The following is an 18,162-nucleotide window of genomic DNA, read 5'->3' on the forward strand; positions in this document are numbered from 1 at the left end:
ACCTATTTCAATACACACTTGGAACCACAGTAAAATTAAACAATACACTTGGATGACCAAAATCCATTTCCAGAAATAGATTAAATAATAACAACAATAAATAAAAAAAGTGCTCCCCTGTGCTTAGCACCACGCCATAAAGGCATATAGGGGGTGTGGGGGTAACGCCCCACACTTTCTTGATCCGGTCGTGAGTGGGGGTGATGTGAACAGCATCATGCCCCTGACCACCTTTTCGACGCTGGTTGGGTGCCGGAGCCGCTTCCAACGTTAGAAAAGTTAAAAAATAATAACAACAATAATAATAATAATAGTAATAATAAATGTGAGAAGTATCGTTAAAATGAATATATGCACAATAAATGTTTAAAGCAAGGAAAATAGACTTCCTATCAAATCACTTTCAAGATAGATTAATATCTATTAAGGTATGAAATAATATTAATTTACTAGTTCCGGTATCTTTTCTTCCTCCTTTAAATGTACTTTGGTGGTCAATGTGAGTTTCTTAGATGTATTTTCCCAGTGAAGCTCTTCAGTATATCACTTATTATTTCTGTCACTACTTTCTTCAAAACTGATAATCTGCTCTTTAGATTGCATAGAGTGAAGAAAAAGCAACTACAAACAGCACATTTTTTTAAAAGTCAACTGATAAACTCTTTGCTGCAGCACCGTGACACACCAACACTAAAGATCTTAAGCGATATTTTCAAAATTTATAGAATCTAACACGAATTAAACAAATTATTAATCTGATAATTTCTATCTTCATCAGATTTTTCAGGAATAATGTTTTGTGGATTTCTATGACACACCACTACCATTAAGGTAGGTGCAAGGACACGTGAATGGGTAAAAATGACCCAAGTGATTTTAAAATATTTTTTTCATCTTTACCAATGAGAGTGCCTGAGGTGACCCTTCTCAGTACCTTTCCAGTAAACACTCTCGAATGTCATGTCACGATGACCTTGAAGCAGCTATGAAGCTTCGTTAGTTCCCCTCACAGGGTAGAAACATTGCTTGTGCAAATTTCACCCACACCTGTGCTCCTGCGCTTCAGCTTGGTATTTAAACATGATCCTTTCTCTCATTTTTATCAATTGTGAAATACAATAAATATGTTCGAAATTAATACAATTAGTTTAACCAATAAAGGTATTGTTATTCTAATGCTTTAATGTAATTATAATTCGGACTTAGGAAGTAATTTTGCTTCTGAGCAATATTTACACAGTTGAGTCTTTGGGGAAAATGTTAGGGAGGGTGTTGATGAAAGTTTTGGGGGTGTTAGGCATTGTTGGGGATGTTCGAATAAATTTCTGTTACACTACACTACTTCTATATATATTAAGCATCAGCTGATAGCGAAATTGGAGACGATCTATTCCCCTAGCATGCGAACACGTGACCACGTTTGATTCAGGGTTGCCCATTAACAAAGGAGAGCACGTTCACAAATAAGCTACATTTGTCAAAAATAGCAAAAAGTAGCAAAACTTTTCTCCCGTGCCATTTTCACAATACTTTAAAATATCCATTGCTTTAGAAATCGTCGCAGGAAATGGCAGCGAAAGCTATGTTAACTCAAGATAACTTTTGTATTTTCAACTCAAAAATAAAAACATTATATTTTATTGTAATTCAAATATGTGTTCCTTTTCTCTGCATTACTGAGAAGTTGTGAGTCTACCTAGCACAATTACATTGTCCGGCAAAAAAATAATTGCTACAACAAGTCTTAAAAATAAGTACAAAATATAGTCAGAAAATTTCATTTTCACGAACCGCAATTTTGAGACTCGAAAACAAGAACAAATAATCAATTTAGAGAAAAATGTATCTGGCAGTTGCATGCCCCATTTAGTTGTTTACAGAAGTGGTCATGTTTTATCCCCTTACCGAAAAGTCAAAATTTATATTTTTGCCGACTTTTTTGGCATTCTGGATCACTGTGCACTGCATGGATTGATAAATTGGCTCAGGATCATATACATGCAATTAAACTTCATTTACTGTCCCTTCTTTTCCACTTGTGATCAGCTGTCAAGAATTTGGGCACCTACTTGACAAAGTTTTTTCATCTCTAGTTGTTCATGCACAATGTAATACACCAATTCTAAACTGATGCCTAGGGTGTCTGCTATATGCTATACATTGTTACGAGGAATGACGTCTCACTGAGTTTTCTGCTGAATGTACAGTTTTAAAAGCAACCGTGGGCGAAAGGTAATCTAGGCAAGAGCATTTACAAATATCCAAATTTTTACACATATACTTTCCATAATGAAGATGTGTGCGTGAAAACCACACAGCAACATTGCAGACCAATCTTCCTGTATGCAAGGATCATGTCCTGGACAATACCAACAATTTCCTAAGTCACTACTGTTCTGGGTCTGCCTGGCCTTTCCTCATCCTCTGTGCTTGTTCTCTCCCTCCTGAAATCCACCACCCAGGATTTCACTGTGCTGTATGAAGGATAGTCATTGGGCATTGTTTGTGTCAATTTGTCGTATATTTCCCTGGTTCCCATGTTTTTCGAGAAGTACTTGATGACAGCTTGTGACATATTTCTCCACAGTCCGTAAAGAAATTATAAACCTATCAGTTTTATTACTGCAGGAAATATCCCACAAGTTTCCTGATATCTAATTCAGTACGCAGTGCATCATTGTTTTGTTTGGAGTGTTGATTGTAGTATTGGCAGCTAGAGGGACGTAGTGCACGACTGTCCTTTTTTTCCGCATCTGCTTAGAACTCGCACAAGACTCGGCTCACAACACTCACACTCGTTCATCGATGCATGGTCATCAGACGTTCTCCTCTTCGATTGCAGTGAACTGGAAGAAGGCTCTCCCTTACCCCTTATCGCCGCCTTTCGTACAAGAATATGGACAAGGCAGTGTTACGATTGAAGTGAATGGCTTCTTACATGAAGTCTCAAGGAACTATCGTCTTTACGAGAACACCATTTCTACAGTGATAAAGGAAAGGAGATCATAGGACAGCACAATGTTTTTGACCCAGGTCCAATACTACAATTTTGTCGCCAACAATTACGGACGTTTTGGAGTTTTGGATATGCCGTGCTTCTAGGACATGTACAGGGTTGGTGCACGAAAGAGGTATTTGTGAATATCGGTACTGTTTAATCACCTTGTTGCCTTGAGATGAATGGATGTTGTACCATTTTGAAGCTGCTGCTTTGAAGTATTTTCATTGTTTCCAAAAAGAACGATCGCAGAGTTTGGATTCCTACGTAGAGGGAATGGATTGAGGTGGAAGCATCTGCCCGAGTTTGGTTTACTGGGACGACCAATTCAACTTTTGCTTATTTTCCCAAGATACAAGAATACTCGACCATGCAACAAGAGGAACGGATTTGAAGAAAACACTACTGAGCCAAGCCCATTCAAATGGTTCTTCACTCTTCAAGAATTCTTACCATGGGTATTCAATGACAAACGAGGTATGTACATTTCTTATGTAGTGAACTTGTAGCGGTTCATTGACGTGACAAAAAAGAAGGACAAACTGCTTTTGTGTGTGTAGACTTACATTTTTTCACTGGTCGAAAAAAGTGAATGCTTAAAATCGCTTGTGGCATTTCTGCAGGCAGCAGTCACTAGTCTCGTGACGGATGAAAGGAATGAACAGTGGCGGTTGGTGGGGCCCATTGCCAATTGTGTTTTTGTGACGTCGAATTTAGGTTATCCTCCTAAAAATTGGATTTTTACTCACAAAATAACTGAACCCGAAGTGGTTACCTTTTGTAAGATAGTAATTAATTTAAACTACAAATTACCATCACCTTTTCTTGTTATGAATCACACCTTTCCTTATTTTGAAGAGCACCAGTTGTTTCAAAAATTGAAGTTTGTTTGGGGCGTAATTAAAGATTTAATACCAAGAATAATTAAGATAACATTAATTAAGTAATCTTCGCAAGCACGTTCTATACAAAAAAGAGAAGCTTAATGTGTTATATGTTATTCAAGTTGTTCATGAAATTAAGCAGTTGTTGAATATCTTTTTTGATATTGTAAGAATTGACGCTGGATTGTCTAAAATTGGTTTAATATTATTGTTGTATTGCTTGATAATAGCCTTTACTTCATTGTGTTGGCTATTATAATACACCTGTTAGTTAAAATAACCTAAAAACTGTCGTTCTTCAATATCCTGACACCCTTTAGATTATTACGTAAAATGGGTGTATTTTGGAATACTAAAGCTGCTTATTTCAGGAGTTAGTAGTGTAGTAGTGTGATGCCTAGTGGAGTGTTTCGTGTTCTCTTTGCCACCGCTTTATACAAAGGTTCGAGCACACTTGAAGAAGAGACATTTTTATATGCGATTAAGATTGATAATTTATCTTGAAGAAATTGTTCTTGGGCATTGCAGTGGGGCAGCAGTTCAATTTTACCTAGAGTTTTACTTCTGCGTCTAGGTTCTTGTATGAGACTGAAGCGACATGCAAAAAACGTGTCATTAGCTTCCTACTTAGAGACTTTTGTGATTACTAGGATAGGGTATATTTTTGTCCATGGCCTTATGCATGTCTTCCCATTATAAATTTACATCGTCCACCTAGCACATTACAAGCTCTCTTTTCCAATCTGGAAAACTGCATACTCTGTGTTGCCTTGGTCACTTCAAACTTGTAACACAAAAGTATTACTAGCAGTATCTGTCTGAAATTTTGCACAACATGTTCTGAAACATCGACTCACAAAATACTAAAAGAATTTGCATCTATTCCAATACTTTCCTGTCAGGACGGAGACTTATCAAAACCCCCTCCCCTCGTAAATACATATATTTATGCATGAAGCTGAAACCAGTTGTATTTTGTATTATTTTTGCACATCATGGCATGTAGACTTGAAAATTTAAGTTTATTTTCCACATTTTAGTTATTTTTACATATTATTTCCATATTTCAAAACATTTCTCAACATGTACTGCATATTTGTGCATTAACTACATATCCCGAAGTGACCAAAAGAGTTGGGTGAATTTCTTGCAAATAAAGTCTGAAGCAACGTTGAACAAACAAAAGTTTATAACCTTATTTACACTCTCCAATTGCGTTAAGTACAAGTTTTCTGTCATCCGACCAATAATATTTTATTTCGATTTTACACCTCCCAACTGTTTGCTTTTGCTATTGTAAAACACTTGAAATTCCTATTTATTTACAAGCTGTCAACAATAGAAAACGGGGGCTCAATCATTGGCTCCTGGTTGTTATAAAAGTTATTTTGGCAAAAGTTGAAAGAGAGTCCCAAGTCGAGCAGCCCATTGCTAACTCCACCCTCACTACCTTGCACACCCGATAGCAGTGCCAGAAGCAACGATTTGTGGCACATGTATGCTTCTGGTTTCACTTCAAGACAGTCACGGTAATAGTTACAATGCCGAAACTGTATGTTATGCAGATCGTACAGTGTCTCATATTATTAAAAAGATATTTTTTCTTTACAATTTTAAGTCCATGTTTAACTCCATATTCTTGTGAAAATAACTAAATATGTATTTACATATCTAGCATATTTTTACTACACATAAATCCATTCCCTGATGATCAATATAATGTTTATAATTATATAATTATTAGATGACTTACAGTGTGGTTACATTGAAAGATGAAATTTTAACACACAGATATCTACACAGGTATCTCCCAAAACATTAAACATAAAATAATAATTGGTGGATATAAAGAACAGATTGCTCAAACATTGCAATAACATAGATTACAATAAAAAAGCACCAGTAACAAATAAATAGTAATTAGAAAAAACTCTGCAGAAAAATCAAGATACAAATATCAAGTATGTATACAATACAGAGGAAGAGAAAAGAGGAAATTAGTTGGAATTGACAGGAGTGGAGAAAAATAAACAATTAATAGAAGTAAAAGACAATTCAAATGGCAGAATGCAAGGGACATGAAAAGTTAACAACAGATTAATATTGAAAGATAATAAATAGAGGTATGCATATTTCGTTTTTGAAGGAAACATGAAATGTGAAATAACACCCTTTAATGTTACTTTTTCATGTTTCTGTAAGGTGTGAGGTGCATTGTCGTACCTTGTTTTGTCACGAAATGATGTGAAACAAATTCATAACCATGAAATTTATACATTTTTGTGCAGTTTGAATTATCCTGTGAATTATGCAAATCATGGAAAATTGATTAATTTTGCTGTAGATATTTGAAAAGCAAAAAATGGACTCCTTTACATAGGAATAAACTTGATACTCTGTCAACTACATAATTGTGCTATTGAAAGGGAAAAGGTAATTTTGTATAATAAGTTTAGTTTTAAAATCAAATTTAGGGGTTTATTCACCATCTTAACACCAAAATGCCATTTTATATACCACTTTTTATCCTGAAATGTTGCCAGTTTCTGTACCGAAATCTTACTCTTTTATCATCATAAATATGCGGCTCTAATAATAAGTTTAAAAAATATGAAGGGAATATTCAACACATATAAGTATAGGAAAATTCTGAAAAATATAACAAATATAACTTAGAAATAAAAGATGATACCTTTGAGTACTTTGTTTCCCTCAGCAGCCCCTTCTCCCTTCTCCTTTTCCTTCTCACTTTCTCTCTCCCATGCTGGGTACAGAACTGAAATATCTTTCACGTTCTCTGGGTTCAAATGTTCAATAGCATCAGAAACTTTGTCCAGAAGAATCAGAGATTCTGCACAATATAAATGGCCAAGCAACCTAAAGAGAAAAGTTCACACAAAATTACTATAACTTTTTTTTAAATTTTTAATGTGTAACTCATTATGTATAGTTCAAATTGGACTTTTCAGTCAAGTAGTACACATAAATGGAAATTCTAGTCTGGGTGAAATTTACATCCTGCTAAGAATGACTACATACGGCAGTCCTGCTGACTGGCCGCATAGTGTCGCTGTGGTGCACTACAGCAGGTAGGTGGCACCAGGGGGTGGTACCATGTCACTTCTCTCGTCCCAGCAAGAGGTAGTTGCATGCATACAGTGTAAGCAGAACCATGGTCTCTGTTGTGAAGAGTAGTTGAAAACGAATGGTGAAACTTGAGAATGTTGCAGTTTGAGCAATGGGCAAATGTCAAGTTCTGTCAAAAATTAGGCAAATCCGTTAGCGAAACGTTTCAGATGATGAAGTAAAGCAAGCGTATGGTGATGACGCCTTAGGCTGCAGTGCTGTGTTTAAGTAGCACCAACGCTTTGCACAGGGGAGAGACAGTTTGGAGGATGATGAGAATACTGGTAGGCCATAAACAAGCTAAACTGAACGTGCAAAATTGGAGAAGTGCATGCCAACTGCCCCAAAACAGTAGACGATCTCACAGCAGCAGTACGGATTAGGCATGATACGTGCCACAAAATTCTGTCTGATGACCAGAAGCCGTACAGGAACGTCCTGCCAATATATTTCAGCAGTGTTTCCAACAGTTATTCCAGCGTTGGCAGACGTGCACAGTGGCCAACATGGCTATTTTGAGAGACGATGTGGATCTGTGTAACTGTACGCCATGTTGCATGGCTGCCTAAACTCGAGGTGCAAGTCCACGAACTTATTGACTGTGGTAGTATTAAGACTAAAATTATTTCAAAAGAAACCTCAAAATCATCTCAACAAAATAGTATCTCAGTTTGCAGTATTCAAAAGTCAAGATTTGCTAGGAGGATTTTCATTAGGTACACTTAATGACCTGAGAACTCAACTTCACCAATTACGGTTTTACGTTTCTGCCTGGCCAAGCACTGAAGTAAACTTTCCTCTTGTTTCTTCACCACTCCTCTCCCTCTCTCTCTCTGCAATCTTCTTTTTCTTCTTATACTTTGGCCTCTCATAGGCTTCCTGCCAATTTCTTCTGCACTGTAGGTTTTCATTGCACACATCTTCCTCATACATACAAGAAAACTTCATTGGTACAATTCTAGATAATACAAAGTACACATTAATTGAAAGTTGTTTGCTTTCGCCAGGGTTTTTACTGTACAGGGTGTCCTGGAAGTGAGGGGGCAACTGTATCTGATCTATTGATCTATGTTTATTGAACTTGGTCCACATAGAAGTGGAAATAGTTTAAAGGAACAGCATGATTAGTATTACCACACTGAAAGTGTATGTACACATAGTTCATAGTACATGTTCAAATAGTGCAACATTATTTTCCAGACATTTGGTAGCTCTGTGACGAAGTGCTGAGCACACTTTGGTACACAGATCAATCGGAATGTTTGCACATGCTTGTTCGACGTTACGTTTCAGTTCAGTTCATCAATCGTACTTTTAAGTCAAAAGATATTTGGACCTAAATGAAATGAAACAACAAGTGAGTGGAGAATGTTACATAATACAGAAATGCATAATCTATATTCAACCATTAATATTATTAAATCAACTTCAATGGGCAGGCCATGTATATGCGAGATATGCGTCTCTCAGGTTTACTCTACTGTTTCACTGAAATTAGTGACATCTCAGCCCTCACTTTGTACTTCAAATCATTCATCTCCCCAATAATAGAATACTTCTCTCCCGTCTGGTCCATGGCATGTCCCACTCACCTCTCCAGATTCGATTCAGTCTTTCACTTCTTCCTAGCTATAGTCCGTCACAGGGTTCCCTCATTACGCAATTTTTCATCTTCGCATCTCTTGTATTTTCTAAACTTACAAACTGCTTATCAGCGACGTTTGCAGAATCATTTCAGTTACTTATACAAAATTGTGAATGGCAAAATCCGCTGCAACACACTCCTTGAGGAATTCCACTTTAGAGTACCTATGCGCACAACTCGCAATACAAGGTTATTTTATACTAAAAAACCTAGACTCGAAATTCAAAAAAGATCTCTCTTTTATAGACTTGCAGCACAATACAATGATCTCCCCTCAAGGATTGATATATTTTCCTCCGAGTTTGCCTTTCGGTCTTCTATCAGAAGAAATACTTGTAATTAATATCACATAGTGCCATCTCTTACTTATTTTTTTGTTCATTTGCTATTCACTTTTATGTTGTTTTGTTACCCTTAATTATTTCTTATTTATTTTTATTTATTTATTATTTTTATTTTACTTTTATGCTTATTATAATTATTGCTTTCTCATTGTTGACAATTTCAGTGTAAAATGGCCACCTGTGCTGTATCTGAAATTTTCTCAAATAAATAAATAAATAAATAAATGTTTACAGGAGTCATGTTGAGAAACCTGACTGTACAAATCTTGTAGGAAGGCGAACACAATCATGGAATGGCAATATTACAATGAACTTGAAGAAAATTGGCAAGGATGGTCAGGAGTTGATCGAATAGGAAAAATAGAGAGATGGAAATCCCAGCATTGACCTGGCAATGAACTTTCAAGTTGAAGACCTGAGAGTCGGTTAGTTGGATGTATGCATTTTGTGTAATTTGAATTTTCTTGTTGAGTTTTGGCTAGGTTGTTGAGTTCATGTAAAATAGTCAATTAAAGCCCTAAATGAGGATTGGATGAGTCTAAATTGACATTTGATAGTAAGTATCAAATCGTGATGAAGTGTTGACAAAAAATTCTACAGCCACTAAATCAAAAACTCAATATGCTGACCAAGGCAGAATTAATTTTATTTTAAAAAACATAAACCAAACGTTACGTTTCAAGGTCTTCTTCAGACTCTGTACCAAATACAAATAAAATAAGGTACAGAGTTTGAAGAAGACCTTGCTAGAAGGTTGAAACGTAACGTTTAGTTTATGTTTTTAAAATAAAATAAATTCTGCCTTGGTCAGCATATTGAGTTTTTGGTTATCATGGAAACAAGGATTAATGGGGTTAGCCACTAAATATATCAAATAAAATTTCTGTATGTATGTATAATACACAGGAGCCATGGTGGTACTTTGTTTATTTCGGAGTATAACAATGGCAAAGCTGGCATGCGCGATAACCATGTAAAGATGTAAATTCCATTCAAATGTAAAGATTTCCATTGTGGCGACCGTATAACTGAAAAAAAAATGTTGATGCTTAATTTTTACACATTACACTGAAAAAGAAACTGTTCATTGAACAGAATATTTAACTATTTTTTAAATTTTTTGTCGATCTTGTCTCCAACACTGAAAAAAAAGAACCTTGTCATTTTTTTAATTTTCATTGAACAAAATAGTTATACACTTTAAATGTTTATGTATAAGTACACATACAAATTCGGAAGGAAAGTTTATTAAAGCCTTTTTTTTTATTTCTGCCACTAGCAACTGCCATACATACGAACAACCATGGCAAAAAAAACATGTTTTAAGTTTGATTCTAGCAATCCTGGGCACAGATCACAGGGAATTTTACCTTTATTTAGGGATGGGCCGATTTAAATTTTGGCTAATACTGATAAAGTACAGATACAAAATTTAGATATTAATAACAGATTTCCTACCGATCCGATACAAGATTCCAAATGGTCCTTGAAGAATATGAATAGTTCTTTGACCTCCTTAATATATGTTTGTTTCCAGGTGGCTGCAGTGCAAAAGAAGTTTGATACTCAGACATTTACTTTTTTAAAAAGTAGGGCATGGAGATTATCTATTAAAATTATAACAAAATAGCAGAATTTTGCACTAAATTATAAGATATTTATAAACATGTCGGATTGGTAAAATAATCGGTAATTTTACCGATATGCCTACATCGGCCGATACCGATAGAGTACCAATTAATCTGTTCCATCCCTACTATATATAATACACAAAATCTAATTTTTTATATGCAGTGGAACCTCGATTTTACATACCCAGATTTTACATTTTCCGACATTCAATCAAGATGGTCCCAACATTGAAAAATGTTATAAAATTTTATTCAATTGTACATTTTCCTGCATTGAAGTTTTTTGACCTTGGTCTACTAAAAACATCAAATCAAGGTTCCACTGTAAGCTTATTTTCATCATACTTACCTATGAGCTCCAGATAGCTTTGGTTGGTGAAGCAATGACTCTGCATGTTTCAGAGATAGAACGTAGTCTCCAAGGCACAGAGAAACGTACGCACTGGCAGCCAGCACAGAACACTTTAAACTTGCTACTTCGTTTGTCTTCAAGGGATTCGATGGGATTGCACTTAATCCAACAGCTGGAGTAGGATTAGGTTGGTCTTCCGTTCCACTTCCTGTTGATGTGACGGGAACATCGTCTGGTAGCAACATTAATGAATTCCGAAGACACAGACTGCCAAATTCTATTGTAGCAACTGGTATAGCAAATGACTGACCTTCACAGCTAAAAAGATAAATAAAATAATTTACACAGGGTGGGATCAAAGTCGATTTCCCCAAAAATATACATTGCTCATTTCTTTACTCAAAATCTTACATTGCTCATTTCTTTACAAAGTTTGTTCAAAATGGAGACCCTGTTTCAGAATACACAATTTGCATTGTTTAGGATTTGATTAACAGATTTTCGAACATAAATGATTATTTTTATCGATCTTCTCAAATGGTAGTTGGATCAACTGTTGGTTTCTGAGAAGAATCAACATCTTGCACGATAGCCCCAACTGAAAAAGCACATGGTGCTTTATTGCATGATCTGGGTGGCCAATCTGTCGTGCCATGAAGAGCAATCCATTCTTGGCCAGGAAAACGAACACAATAATCAGTGACAATCCAACATTGTAAAAAATATGAAACATGAACAGGGTTGCCAAGTGACACCACTTACCCACGGTGTACTTCTTTGTTCAAGCTATGATGTCTGTACGTGTTTATTCATGAACAAGTATGAAAACTTAGTACAAATTTTTGGGGAAAGGGACTTTTACCCACCCCCCACCATATATTTTTACACTTTCCTTTTAAAAAATATAGATCACATTTTCTGCTTTGAGTTGAACAATATGAGGCAGACCTGAATAACAATCTTGTAAAATGGTTAATTCACTTCAACTACAAAGTCAAACAAGCAGTAAAATGTATAAATCTGAAATTAAATAAACAGAATAACAATCCTCAGATTTGTTTCCCGCCCTTTGTATTGGTTTCTTTGGATCTGACTAGAAATTATACGATGAGGTAGTGGTGACATCGTAAGCTTGTAATTAACGGGTCTGAGGCTTGATCCAATGCTTGATACCCAATCATTCCGGGCAGGAACTTTTCAAGTGTGCAATTTTCAGACTTGGCACGAAGTTAAAGAAAAAAAATGCTCGAGAGCTAATCATCCGTGAGTAACTGGTATCATCACAGGCGGCAGAGTTCTATGAAGAGGGTATCCAAAAACTCATAGTTCGTTACGATAAATGTATAAACCGGCAAGGAAATTATGTAGAAAAATAGAGAAGTTTATGTAAATTCAGAAAATAAACGGTTTTCTGAAAAACATTTACTTACTTCGTTTTTATTGCAAAATGGATCTTACTTAAAAAATAACCCTCGTACTTACATGATTCGAAGAGTATGTCCTGGCTCAATTTTGTGACCCTTTTAAAACATGACAGATACCAATGCAATAGTCCAGTTCTCCTCTCCCAGGACTTTTCCCCTTGCACAGAAAACCATTTTTTTCACATAGATCGACTGCCTTGTGAGTGGTTGTTTGCCATGCCGTGTGTTCTAAAACGAGGCTGGACGACAGTAACAGAATTTGTTTTTTCACATTCAAGCACACAGAAAGCTTTCTCTACCTGGCTAGTGGCCATATTGCTCAACTGACTTCAAGGGCGCTCACAAAAAGTGGAGGTCGTAAACTTGAAGACTTTCTCTATAAAAAAGTACCTAATGCTTCATGATAAACAAACAGTTTTCGATTTATATAGCATTTATTCTGTCAATTTCTTTCAGGCTCACCCTGTGTATCCCACCCGTTTACTAAAGCTTAAAACAAAACCTCAAAACTTTTAAAATACAGCATGTCCACAAAAACATTCCATAATTACGAGGGTCACTATTTATATTTTGAGCCTAATAATGAAAAAACAGGAATTTGGCATTGAAAACTGCTTTATTGTTTTTCGAAGTATTCTCCTTTATGGTCAATACACTCTTGCATTCGTTCGAACCATTTGTCAAAGCAGTTTTTCCAATCTTCTTGAGACACCTCCATAATATGGTTTTTGAATGCATCAACGGCGTCTTCCGCCGACGAAAATCGTTGTCCACGCAATTTATTCTTGACATTCGGGAACAAGAAGAAGTCATTGGGTGCCAAATCAGGACTGTACGGCGGATGACCCATCAATTCGATTTTTTGACTGTTCATAAAGTCTTTTGTTAGATGAGATGTGTGACAGCTGGCATTGTCTTGATGAAGAATGATCCGACGGCGTTTGTTTGTTTTCCGTATTGGACTGAAGACCTCTGGCAAACAAATTGTTGTGTACCATTCAGAGTTGACCGTTCTACGTTCCTCTAAAGGCACAGTTGCCACATGACCAGTTTTCAAGAAAAAACAGGCGACCATTTGTTTCGATGTGCTTCGAGCGCGAACAACTTTTGTTGGATTGGGTTCATCTTGAAACACCCATACAGTCGACTGCTGTTTACGTTCCGGCTCATATGCATATATCCATGATTCGTCACCTGTTACAATCTTATATATGTCTTTTGAAGCACCACGATTGTATTTATTGACCATTTGTTTGCACCAATTGACGCGAGCGTCTTTTTGAGTTTTTGTCAAATTGTGTGGGATCCAACGAGAACATACCTTTCTCACAGCTAAATGATCATGTAATATTTTATATATGCTGGTGGAACTAATGCCTATGGTTGCCTCAATCTCACAGAATTTCACATAACGATCTTGCAGTATTAGGTTTTACACAGCATCAATGTTTTCTTGAACAACAACTGATTTTGGACGACCTTCGCAAATCTCGTCGGTGAGCGAATGGCGGCCAAGATTAAATTCGTTATACCAGCATTTCACAGTGGCAAAGGATGGGGCTTCATCGCCAAATGTGGAAGTAAGTTGATCGATGCACTCTTGTCTTGATAATCCATGTCGAAAATCGTAAAAAATCATCACACGAAAATGTTCACGAGTTAATTCCATTTTATTGTTGTCGCGCAATCTCCAAGGCATCATAAACAACACAAATGAAGCTATTGACAAAACATTTGAAGTACGTTATGGTCAATAATGCCAGACGATTCTGTGCAAATGTCAAATCATGCCTAACTTCAATCAGTGTTGCCAAGGCTCAAAATATAAATAGTGAGCCTCGTATAAACACATATAGAATCGCTCTCGGTACTCATATTTATATAAAATTGGTGTCATTAGAAGCAGAAACTCAAAAATTTGAATACCTAAACTACCTACCTCAGTGGCACTCAATGTGTGCTCCTCGTGTCACACTGCAAACAACAAGGCAATATTCCCACTCATGCCACACACATTCCAATGTATCTACAGTGACGGTCCCGATGGCGGCGATGATATGACGTTTCAGATCTTCCTGGTCTTGAGGCAGCGGAGGTACGTATACAAGATCTTTTATGTGACCCCATAAGAAGTCATAGAACGTCAAGTCAGAACACAGCATCTTTGTTTCCGGAGCACCCAATCCATCTTCCTTCAAGTTTCTCATTTAGAAAATTCCGAACATGAACATGGATTTTGGACACGGAGGATTTAGGGATGTTTAACTGCAGGCTAGCTCTACACAATTTGCTTCTAACAACAATGCCATTTACAATAACACATTAACAATATAAATATTTTTTCCATTTTTCATTCTTTTATTGTTATGCCATCTATTGTTGTTGTTAACGCCAACAATTACACATCCGCTAAAATTCTTTGAGCTGTTCTTTTGAATGGTATCGGCAAATTTCGTAATATACATAATTAAAATTTTGTGGTTGTATATAATCAAGGAATGTTTTTGTGGACACACTGTACAAGGGAATCTTGGCACTGCTTAAGGCTTGATGTTATTTACATATTATTAATATATTTTTTTCTTTTCAAATCACACCATACTATGACATCACATAATCAAACCTGTGATGACTAAGTAGTTAAGCAATTCAATGTTTGTATGTGACAACATGTATAAAAATAGATTCAAGTCTATGTATTAAAAGATATCCTGACAATTAGTTCATCTCAGAGGAACCACCCTATGAAGGAAACTGCAATTGTTGTGTTCAGTTCCACACGTGATTCTCTTGTTAGGAAACCCAAAGATTCCTCAGTAACTGTTTTATTTCTTTTATGGTTCCGTATGAAAACTGAAATGTATGATATGTATATCGAAGCAGAACCATCACACCCCTCAACAAAATTGACTGTATCCGTGACTTTGAGATGCAACAACCAAGTAGGTGTACTGATGTAGAGTGATTGCGAGTGCCACATACATGTACTCAGTTCAACAGGTTTTTATTGTTCATGAATATGTGTGAACAAGTTCATTTAAACAATGCCAAAGGGCATTTTGGAATAGGTATAATGAAGGAAGTGTACTGTCAAAATCCTGCATTTGCAAACTGGTGAATGTACGACAACATACGACAATTAAGGATTCATGGGGGATGCAGGGGCAAAAGTCTGATTGTCAAAATTTGCACCGATCAAGTGGTAGAAAGAAGGTAACACATACCATGTGCTGATAATTATGTATGGAGCTGAGACTTGGACAATGACAGAGAGAGACAAAAGAAAGATGCAGGCAGTGGAGATCACATTTTTAAGGAGTATATTGGGGAAGACTCAACATATAAAATATTATCTAACATTCTTTTAACAAGACTAACCCCACATGCTAATGAAATTATAGAAAAAGGTAAAGTGCTCCCCTTGTGCTTAGCACCACGCCATGAAGGCGTATAGGGGGTGTGGGGGTAACGCCCCACACTTTCTTGATCCGGTCGTGAGTGGGGGTGATGTGATCAGCAACACGCCCCTGACCGCCTTTACCCCCCAGGGTTTCCCCCAGGTACCCAATGTTATTCGACGCTGGGTGGGCGCCGGGGCCGCTTCCATCGTTAGAAAAGTTCCCGGATTTGAACCGGCCGGGGATCGAACCCGGGACCTTGAGCATGGTAGTCAGACGCGTTACCGACTGAGCCACCGCGGCCACTATAATGAAATTATAGGTGATTATCAATGTGGATTTAAACGTAACAGATCAACTACTGATCAAATTTTTCACATCAGACAGATTCTTGAAAAAAAGTGGGAATATAATCAAAATGTCCATCAGCTATTCATTGATTTTAAAAAAGCATATGATTCGGTCAAAAGAGATAAGCTATATAATATATTAGTAGAGTTTGGAATACCTAAGAAGCTTGTTAGTATGATAAAAGTATGCACCAGTGAAACAGAAAGTAAAATTCGTGTGGGTATTAATATGTCTGACAAATTTACAATTCATGATGGGTTAAAACAAAGAGATGCATTATCTCCATTGCTCTTTAATTTTGCCTTAGAATATGCTGTTAGGAAGGTAAAAGAAACTAAGGAAGGACTAAAATTAAATGGTGTGACTCAGTTGTTAGCATATGCAGATGATGTAGACTTACTGGGGGATGATGTGAATACAATTAAGAATAATGCTAAAATATTTTTCAAAACTGCTAAAGAGATAGGTTTGGAAGTTAACAAAGAGAAAACTAAATATATGCTTACAGGCCGAAACCAAGTGTTAGGTAATAATCAAAATCTAATTATTGATAACAACTCGTTTGAAACAGTTTTCAAATTCAAATACTTAGGAGTAATATTAACAAATGAAAATTATATTAAAGAGGAAATAAAAAGTAGGCTTAATTCAGGAAATGCATGTTACTTCTCTCTTCATAAACTTTTGTCTTCTCGTTTAATATCTAAGAAACTAAAAGTTAAAATATACAAAACAGTAATTTTGCCTGTAGTATTATATGGATGTGAAACTTGGTCCCTTACATTGAAAGAGGAACATAAATTGAGAGTATTTGAAAATAAGATCCTTAGGAAAATATTTGGATCTAAAAGGGATGAGGAGACACATGAGTGGAGAAGGTTACATAATTTAGAACTACATAATTTGTATTCATGTCCAGATATTATTAGAATAATTAAATCAAGAAGACTTAGGTGGGCAGGCCATGTGGCACGAATGGGAGAGGAAAGAGGAGTTTACAGGATTCTTGTTGGGAAACCTGATGGTAAGAGACCTGTAGGAAGGCCAAGACGAAGATGGAGGGACAACGTTGAGATGGACCTAAGGGAAATCGGTAGGGATGGAAAAGAGTATATAGATCTTGCTCAAGATAGGGAAACATGGAAGGCCTGTGTTGCTGCAGCCATGAACCTTCGGGTTTAAGAAGGCTAGAGAGTTAGTTAGTTAGTTAGTTATATTGGGGAAGACTAGAATCGACAGAATAAGGAATGAGGAAGTCCGACAGACAGTGGGGGTGGTGAAGCTTCAGGCTAGTATAGTATAGATCAGGCACAGATGAGATGATTCGGATACTGAAGAAAGGGGGAGACCAAGATGTCGGTGGAAAGAGCAGATAGCGGAGAGTGTTAGGAGAAGAGGACAAGATTGGAACACCGAGGAAAGAGAGGAGAGTGGTGGAAGACCAGGAAAAAATGGAAAGGCTTGACTTCTATGCCAACCCAGCCAGAGGCAGGAAACGGCTAAGGATGAGGATGAAGTGGTAGCACACAGCAATAATTGATGCGTCAATCCTTGAAAACTACCAACTATATCTCAATTATGTCTTTTTTGTACATTAGTATACCTGTAAATGTATTACATACTGAAATTACAAAATAATATATTCATTGTTACTATTATTAAGAAGTTCCATTTGAAAAAGGCCTTTGTTTCCCTTTTGTTACTATGGAATAAATTGAAAATACTTCTAAACTACTAATTCTAAATATAAGAATGAGTAATAACCAACATTTTAAGTAACATCTGACAATTAAAGAGTCATGGGGGGAAACAGGGGTAAAGGCCCAAAGTTTGATATTTTCCGTAATTAGGCAAAATTTCCGAACTTCGTAATTTCGGGGTTTTTTTCTTCACAGTTGCAGAACGAGCATTACATATCCTCATAGTGTGGTCTTTTGTCCTGCTTCCCTCCAAATTTGGTCCATCCAGCATCCATAAGATCGACGTTAGAACCGATTTTCCAGACATTG

The 18,162-nt window shown here is 36.5% G+C and overlaps 1 protein-coding gene across 1 annotated transcript in view; it reads right to left on the bottom strand.

The window, feature by feature from the left end:
* Positions 1-18,162, bottom strand: part of Not10 (CCR4-NOT transcription complex subunit 10) — a 132,816-nt gene that overhangs the window by 24,394 nt on the left and 90,260 nt on the right. The window contains exons 10-11 of the mRNA XM_083139457.1: positions 10,978-11,298; positions 6,575-6,759 (exon numbers count right to left, since the gene is read on the bottom strand). Coding sequence (XP_082995583.1) covers positions 6,575-6,759; positions 10,978-11,298 — 506 coding nt within the window. The remainder of the gene's footprint in view (positions 1-6,574; positions 6,760-10,977; positions 11,299-18,162) is intronic.

This window comes from Lepisma saccharinum, chromosome 17 (genome assembly GCF_977018435.1).
Source record: "Lepisma saccharinum chromosome 17, izLepSacc3.1, whole genome shotgun sequence".
NCBI lineage: Eukaryota > Metazoa > Arthropoda > Insecta > Zygentoma > Lepismatidae > Lepisma > Lepisma saccharinum.